The sequence below is a fragment of the Tupaia chinensis genome, unplaced genomic scaffold (genome assembly GCF_000334495.1).
Source record: "Tupaia chinensis unplaced genomic scaffold, TupChi_1.0 Scaffold000473_1, whole genome shotgun sequence".
Lineage (NCBI taxonomy): Eukaryota > Metazoa > Chordata > Mammalia > Scandentia > Tupaiidae > Tupaia > Tupaia belangeri.
Genome location: NW_006159982.1, coordinates 2,479,452 through 2,488,090, shown reverse-complemented (window position 1 = coordinate 2,488,090; position 8,639 = coordinate 2,479,452). Strand labels below are relative to the sequence as shown.

At 37.2% G+C, this 8,639-nt stretch overlaps 1 protein-coding gene across 1 annotated transcript in view; it reads left to right on the top strand.

Annotated features, from left to right (window-relative positions):
• USH2A (usherin) overlaps positions 1–8,639 on the top strand; it is an 819,384-nt gene that overhangs the window by 485,698 nt on the left and 325,047 nt on the right. Inside the window, exon 37 of the mRNA XM_006155854.1 lies at positions 2,910–3,089. Within this exon, the coding sequence (XP_006155916.1) occupies positions 2,910–3,089 (180 nt within the window). The remainder of the gene's footprint in view (positions 1–2,909; positions 3,090–8,639) is intronic.

The window sequence follows — 8,639 nt, the reverse complement described above, 5'->3', positions numbered from 1 at the left end:
GGACTTTCTTTTTTTTTTTTTTTTGTTGGAGAGGTTTTTTTTTGCTATAGGGCGTGTGCACTCGCCAGACAGACAAAGAGAGACCGAGAGACAGAAATCGAGAAAACACTTCCCAGAGGGGATGGCCACGCCACAATCCCTTCTCCTCCATTCTCCTCTTGGGATCTTGGGCACACACACACACACACGCCTAGCGTGAGTTTTAAGCCACCGGGTCCGGGACTCAAACTGTGGTCGAATACGTGGGAGTCCAGCGACATAGCCATTACGCTAACTGCTGGTCCCAAGTGCAGGACTTTCTGACAGCCAAATCTGTATTCTTTCCTTTGTTCTATATTTTGCTACTGACCTGTGTTAAAATGTTATATTTTTGCAAATAGTACAACCATTCAATTATTTTCTTATAGAACGTATATGGTCTTCTTTTGATTATTAAACACTTAACAAGTAAAGGTTGTATCAGTAGCTACAGATCTTGAATATATGCTTATTTTGCCCTTAAAGTTCAATATTGTGTGTATTTTATTCACTTGTCTAAATCTGTGGAATTTGTGTGGGAAAGATTAAATGTACCCATATTAAAAACTGTGTTTGCAAAGGAAGGCCATTTGAAGAAAATATTGGTATTCTTTTCTTTTATCAATTTTTCTTTTATTATTATTATATTTTTATATTACATTTAATCACATATATCTTTACAGTGCGTAACATTTCTTTTTCAGCATGATTACCATGCATTTCGGTTAAGACAGACATTACTATGTGCATCATCATCAAATGGCTTTTCATATTTTTCAGATTATTATTATTGTTATTATTTATTCTCCTTTCTTAAAACATTCAATCACTATACATCATTTTGCTTGTAAAGAATATTGGTATTCTTTTTTTTTTTTTTTTTTTTTGGATGGGCGCGTGCACTCACCAGACAGACAGAAAGAGACATAGAGACAGAAAGTGAGAAATCCCCCCCCCAGGGGGGATGGTCACACCGCAATCCCTTCTCCTCCATTCTCCTCTCAGGATCTTGGCCACGCACGCACACGTGCCTAGCGTGAGTTTTAAGCCACCGGGTCCGGGATGCAAACCGCGGTCGACTACGTGGGAGTCCAGCGACATAGCCATTATGCTAACTGCCGGTTCCCAGAATACTGGTATTCTTAATGGCTCCTTTTTTTCTGTGTTTAAACAGCTGTTATTGTATAATGTTCCTCTAAAATTTGGCAAAAATTAAGCAATATTTGCAAACAGAATTATTTCATATAAGCTTTTCAAAAGAGCATCTATTGTAGAAGGTGAAAGAAATGTTCTAATATTTAGTGGTAGCCCTTTTCTTATTTTAAGGCTAATTTTTAGCTCTTCTCTTTTAATTGCCAAAAGGCACATGTACTCACCAAAGAGAGAGACAGAGATAAAGAGAGAGAAGGAACAAGCACCCCCTTATGGGGCATGGCTATGCCACAATCCCTTCTCTTCCATTACTCGTTCTGTTGAGATTTGGGGCACACATGCACAGATGTCCAATGTGTTTTTCAAGTTGCCTCAGTGGGGTTTGAACCACAAGAGAGAGAGAGAGAGAGAGAGAGAGAGAGAGAGAAAACAATATTATCAGGCTGTGATTTTTTCCTATAACCTATACACACAGAGACTTGAGAATGGGTTTGCTAATGTTTTGGAAAGACCGTAGTAGTAGGACCTAAATAAGGGTATATCTAAAAATGAGATCTGATTAGGGCCAGCCAGATGACATGGTGGTTAAGGTGGCTGGATCCCATATGTTCAAGTCTCAAACCTGGTGACTTGGAAAACATGCTGGACGTGAGTGCATACATGCTCAAAAATCCCAAGAGGAGAATGAAAGAGAAGGGATTGTGGCATGGCCATCCCTCCTGGAGGTGGTTTCTCACTTTTGCTCTATCTCTCTCTAGCTAGTACATGTGTCCTATAGCAAAAATTAAAATAAAATCCAATCAAAGTGGATGCATATTACCTTCCATACCTAGTTGCTTTTCAGAATATTCTGATTGGGCATGGTGGTGCCTACCCTATGGCAGAATATTCTGACCAATTCTGATTTACAGAGGCATAGGATTAAAAGAAAAAAAATCAATGCACTTCTCAAGCAAATTGAGAAGAAATATCTCAGTTGATGATTTATGTGTCAGCCAAAATATCTGACACATAGCTGAGTATACTGTTAGATACAGAAATGTCATACTAGGGGAAACAAAGTGTTATTTCTTTCTGTGTGGCATATCAAAGAAAATTTGGGGACCAGCAGTTAGCATAATGGCTATGTCGCTGGACTCCCATGTAGTCGACTGTGGTTCGCGTCCCAGACCTGGTGGCTTAAAACACGCCAGGCGTGTGTATGTGTGCATGTCCAAGATCCCAAGAGGAGAATGGAGGAGAAGGGATTGTGGCATGGCCATCCCCCCTGGGGGGTGATTTCTTGCTTTCTGTCTCTCTGTCTCTCTCTCTGTCTGTCTGGCGAGCACACGCGCCCTATATAGCAAAAACCTCTTCAAAAAAAAAAAAAAAGAAAAAGAAAAAGAAAATTTAAAGATTAATACAATCCTAAAAAAAGTAGAAACAACTCATCCAGTAATCCTTTTATGTCTATGCAACATTTTTACTAATATGTGTGAAACTTGAGATGCGGCTTCTTATGTCTCATACTATCAGTCAAGATATTTTGATTGCCATGAAGAATGAATTGGAGATGTAGCATTTTATTCACAAGGTAGTAAAATAAAAGTATACATGTTGATAAGAGCACATACAATACCTCTCAGGGTGATTATCTTATAGTTCTATTTAATACAGTATATTTAGGACCCTCAGAAAATATTCAAATAAACAAAAAAGCCTTAACTATCTGCTGAGTTTAGTATTTTTTTTTTTATCAGCAGGTAATAACTACACCCTTCTCAATGGCACAAAAATTATGCACAGGAGTGACGAGGCCAACCTTTGGGTACTCATCGACGGGTTGGTTCCCTTTACTAACTACACCGTCCAAGTGAACGTTTCAAATAGCCAGGGCAGCCTGATGAGTGATGCGGTAATGGTTGCCATGCCTCCTGGGGGTAAGTCTGTAATACATGTTGGCTATCTAGTTCATACCAATGCCCTAAAGCTACGTCTCCATTAGGCCCCTTGTTTATCATTGGAATTAATATTTTTTTGAATTTAGAGGCTCAATTGTATTTCTGGGTGTCTGGGTGGTAGTTTTGTTTTGCTGACACCCCTTTATTGATATTCGTTTCTCACTGAGACTGCTTTCATCCTGCGCTGTCTGTGCATGCATGTTTATGTATTGTTCACACATCCGTGAATCTTTCTGCATGTTGAGAAGGGGAAATGCTTTCTGTTTAAGACTTTACTTAGATTCAGAATGTTCACTCCCAACCTGAGCTTTAATTTTCTACTACAAATGGTTCTCATTTCTGGTTTTCTGAAGAACTAGTTTAGAGATATACATAAACCTTTTCTATGTGTCAGAAGATCATTATGTAGAAAATAGAATAAGAAAACTACCTATATCACTGGATAAACACTCTTTAAAAAAAAGAATTATTTATTTAACTTTATTTGTTCATTCATTTATTTTTTAAATGTGACCAGAGAAAGACAGAGAGAGAAAGAGAGAGTGAGAAAGCAAGCCACCAGGTCCAGGACTCAAACATGGTCAGCCATGTGGGGGCGTCCAGTGTCTTAACAACCACGCCACCTGCTGGGCCCTTGGATAAACAATATTACATCCATGTCTGAATGATTACATGTCAGCACCACTTTTGTATGTGAAATGTGATACAGTATTGATAATTTTAATTTTAAGTATTTCTATTAAAAATTAACCCTGCTTATTCAAAAGCACTGTTATTTTGATCCACAATCAAGCACACTCTTGTTTATTGTTAATTGTTTTTTGGGTTTTTTTTGGAGAGGTTTTTGCTATAAGGCACATGCGCTTGCTAGAAAGACAGAGACAGAGAGACAGAAAGTGAGAAATCACCCCTCAGGGGGGATGGCCACACCACAGTTCCCTCTCCTTCATTCTCCTCTTGGGATCTTGGGCACGTATGCACACACGCCTGGCGTGAGTTTAAGGCATCGGGTCCAGGACTCCAACAATGGTCTACTACATGGGAGTCCAGTGACATAGCCATTACGCAAATTGCTGGCCCCCACATTCTTGTTTAAACTACTTATGGGAACTTATTACTAGAAACAAAACTCCTCTAAGTTGGTGTGCATGGTTCTTGAACAAGAAGCATACTTCAGAGTAATAAGAACGTGATTCTCAACTGAGCATTCAGGAATGTGTGTTCTTTGAAAACACCGAGGGAGGACGGTCACAAGGTACCCACTGTCTATAGCCCAGCTTCTGGGAGCCAGTGAGTTCTGGGCTCAGGGAGAATGTCTCTTTCTTGTTATCAACAATCTGCAGGGCAGGATAATCCTCTTTCTGCCAAGAAGGGTGTAAAAGCAGCAAATGCCTCATCAGGACAAAAATAAGGATGAATCTGCTGTTTGTAAGGAGCTCCTCCCCTCAAGGAAAGATTTATTACCAGTCGTAGCATAGAAACCTGTCACTTCTTTCTGCCTTTTATGATGTTGTAAAAATGGATATTTACCAAAACACTTGGCAAAAATATAAATGACAGAAGCCACATTGTTTAAGAAAAGAATATTGAATAGAAAATTTGTAGGCAAATTGACTCAGGTTAGTATCACAATTCATCAACCAAAAATTAAAAAAAAAGAATTGAATTTAGATAGGTACTTATTTAAAAAACTGAAACCAACCCACAGCACACGATGACTCTGAAAAATTAAAAACAAACAAACAAACAAAAAAACTTCTTTTTTGGGTAGGGGGGGCAGTCCTATTTTCATTCTCCACTCAAACTCACATCCTGGAAGACAAAGACAACTGTGATGACTCTGAACCTGGGCCGATAATATTCTTTATTCATGTTTAGAAATGCAAGAGTGATCCGTGCTTTAGTGATTTTTAAGTTATCCAGTAATACATTAACAGGATATATGGAATATTGAATGAGTTATACATTCATTTAATGGCATTTACACTGATTTAGATAGTTTGTAATTTATAGTAATGAGTAGTATATTCATAAAAGAGAGCTAATTTAATTCGCTGTTCATGCATTTAAGAATGTACGATCTCCTCTTTGTCATATATATATATCTAAATATATAATGATCTGGTTAAAATTGGCAAGCTTGTATTGCTAACTCAGTATACACTGTGTGAATATGAGTGTCAGAAAAAGGGTTAATTTTATGCCAACAGGAAGAAACGAATATATTTGCTAGTGGTGCAGTAGAACAGAGGCAAACTGTGAACAGAGCCTTATCTCCATCTCTACTCTGTGGAGGCTCATCTGTGCCATTATCATAACACTCTGCAGACCACACTCTCGTGCAGGACCACCATTCACTTAGTATACTCAGAAATCCAGAATTTGGGAGGTGACCCTTCACCAAAGAGAAAGCCAGTATCTTTAAAGACAGACAGTGAGTTGCTCGACTTTATTGCAGCCGTTAGGACATACTTTCTTTCATCATTAGATTGTTGTTGATTACAATTAGGAAACTTATAGCTTTGAAATGATCTTTTTTATGACCTTGTGGCAGTTTAAAGGTGATACCTCATTGATTAAATAGGTTTTAGTTCATGCTTCCTTTTACTTAATGATCTGAAAACATATTATCCTGATTTACACATAAAAATCATGCTGAAAAGCATGTGGCATTCACTAGAATATGTGTGTTTAAGTAGAATTAAATTAGTACCGAGAGTTATTAAAGAAATCTTCCATGCCTTTGTCCAGTGAACTGTGTTTCATACCGAAATGAATAATAAATGAACCGATAGGCAGCAGCAAACTAACTTATGGGCAGAGAAGCTTCTATATGCTATTTACTTTTCCATTATATTTGGATTGTTATCATTACTGCCATTTCCCTGATTTCAATATTAGATCTCTTTTATGGTGATGTAGAACGCTTCGTACCTTGCAATGCTGGATTATGCAAGATTTGTAACAATAATACCCTTAGCTGTGTTTTCTTCTCGGTATAACGTACAAACAGCATAACAGCATAATAGAAGTTTAGACGAAACAAAAATGCTGTTTTTGTCTTTACCAAATATTTGCTGTCAAGTGTGACAAAGGGAGAAACTCCTTTTACTCTTTTGATCTGGCCAAGTGCTGTTCATTTTTTAGGTTTCAACTTCTAAATTAGTCCATCAGAAAGTCATCTTTGGCCTACCAAGGCCAAGATAGAGCTCTCTGTATCCCAGAGTACAATGACATTATGTTGAAATTGCCTGTTTAATCTGACTGTCACAATCACTATTATAAGACACTATACAGCCGGGACTGTTTCTTACTCACATTTTTATCTTTAGAGCCTACACCACACCTGACACACGGTAGGTAGGTGCATAATGAATAACTGGTGAATGAATGAATAAATAAATCAGTCAAGATAACTTAATTACCAGTCTTAAATTGTAAGCTTATCATTACTCAGGCCAGGATTCATCTTTACCTGAGCAACCTTTTATTGTAGCCAGCTATGGAAAATGTGACCTCTGTACACTACTCTCCAAGGTGGGAAGGCAGGGCCATTGGAGGGGTAAGGAAGGGGACAATATCAGAGGAAGAAATATTCTGAAACTGCACCAACTCTGGGTCAGCAGGTGGCATGGTGGTTAAGGCCCTGGACTTCCACATGGCTAACGGAGATTCAAGTCCTGAATGTGGCAGGGTGTTTTCTCACTTTCCTTCTCTCTCCTCTCTCTCTCTCTCTCTCTCTCTCTCTCTCCTTCTCGTGAGCACATATGCCTACAGCAAAATAAAAAATAATAATAAATAAATTTCAGTAAATAATTATTTTTTAAAAATTTGTACCAATTTAGCACTCCTTGCTTCCTGTCCTCTAGTGGTTATTTTCCCCAGATTGAGCACAAAAAAAGCTGTCCTTAGTTTATACAGGAATTTGAAAAAGAGAGGTAAGAAAGCATGGTGCAAAGGATCTTACCATAGTATGTTCTCTCTGAGTGGCTGGTTACCAAGTATCTTGTCTGTGACTTGCTACTACTTTTTTTCAAATGAAAGTATCATATAATGCAAAATAGTGGGATGGGTTATAAAATGCTACAGTACAATAGAGAAAAGAAAGTTGGTGACAATTCAGTGTGTACTTCAAAGTGACCAGAAGAACAGATTTCAAACGTATGCCACACATGGTGGTGATAAATGCTGGAGATGGTGGATGTGTTTACTGCCCTCATTTGCTCATTATATATTTTGTACATGTTTTGAAAAACCACGCTGTGTCTCCAAAAGATATATAGCTATTTTTATTTGCTTGTTTGTTTTTGAGATTTTTGCTAGAGGGTACATGGGCTCCCAGTTTGAGTCCCAGACCTGGTGACTTGCTTTCTTGTTTTTCCTTTCTCTTTCTCTCTCTCTGGCCAAGTTAAAAAAAATAATAATAACAAATGAAATTAAATAATTTAAGAAAAAAATTACAATAAAATTATTATTTAATATATAAGCCCAAGTTATTTTTAAGATAGGAATGAAAACACACAACATGATGCTATCAATAGCAGAGTACATAAATAGACAGTGGAAAATCCCAAATAGCACACATTTTTTTTATTTTAAAAATTCATTTTAGATATTATTTGGACAACTGCCGAAATTTTTTTTTTTTTTTTTTGATCATGTAGCACATCTTCACCTATTCCCGTGCACTCAGGTTTTGGTATTTCTACAATTACTATATTTTAAGGTTGTTTGTAATGGCTTAATGTTCATAGTTAGCACGAAGATACTCTTCGAAAGGAAGCCTATATTTAATCTGAGCTCTCAAATAGCATTATAGTACAAGTTCAAGAGTTCTAGGAAAAGAATTAAAAAAATAAAAATGGAATCCAAATGTTAATCTATAAATATGAAACTTTCCTATGACCTTTACCCCTTCAAGGTCTGGAGTTACTAATGGGGTTAGGATTTCAACGCTTAATGGGGCTCAGTGCATTAGTGTTTTGTATGCATGGAATTCAGCATTCAGTTTAATAAGTGGTTGACATTGGTGATGTCCCTTAATTTGCTTAAATCTAATTGGCTCTTTTATCAGTCAAACCTGTATGGATTGGCAATTGATCAGAAAGGGTCAGCCATGACTCTGCATGTACTTATATGATGGAACCACCAGTTAAAGTCACAGTTGCATGGTAATAAGCAAAGGAAGAACAAATGAGCTTAGAGGAGGAAGGCAAAGAAGCTTAGAAGTTTTGCAGGATCTTCAAGTTCAGAACAAAGGCATTATAGGGTATATAAATTTTAAATACACTGCATTTTGCCTCCAGACTTAAACCTTTTTTTTTTCCAGATGAACTGAAATCTTGTCTGAAACTGTCTTTGTTACATCAAAGAACTACTCAGAAAGCTAAGAGAGACAGAAGAAGCATAAAAGGGCATAGTTTAAAATGATTAGTGACAAATTCCATACTGACGAGCTAGAAACAGATTTTTTATGAAAGTTTTATATTTTTCCGAAAGGAATAATTTTCTTCTGTTTGTCTTTTTTTT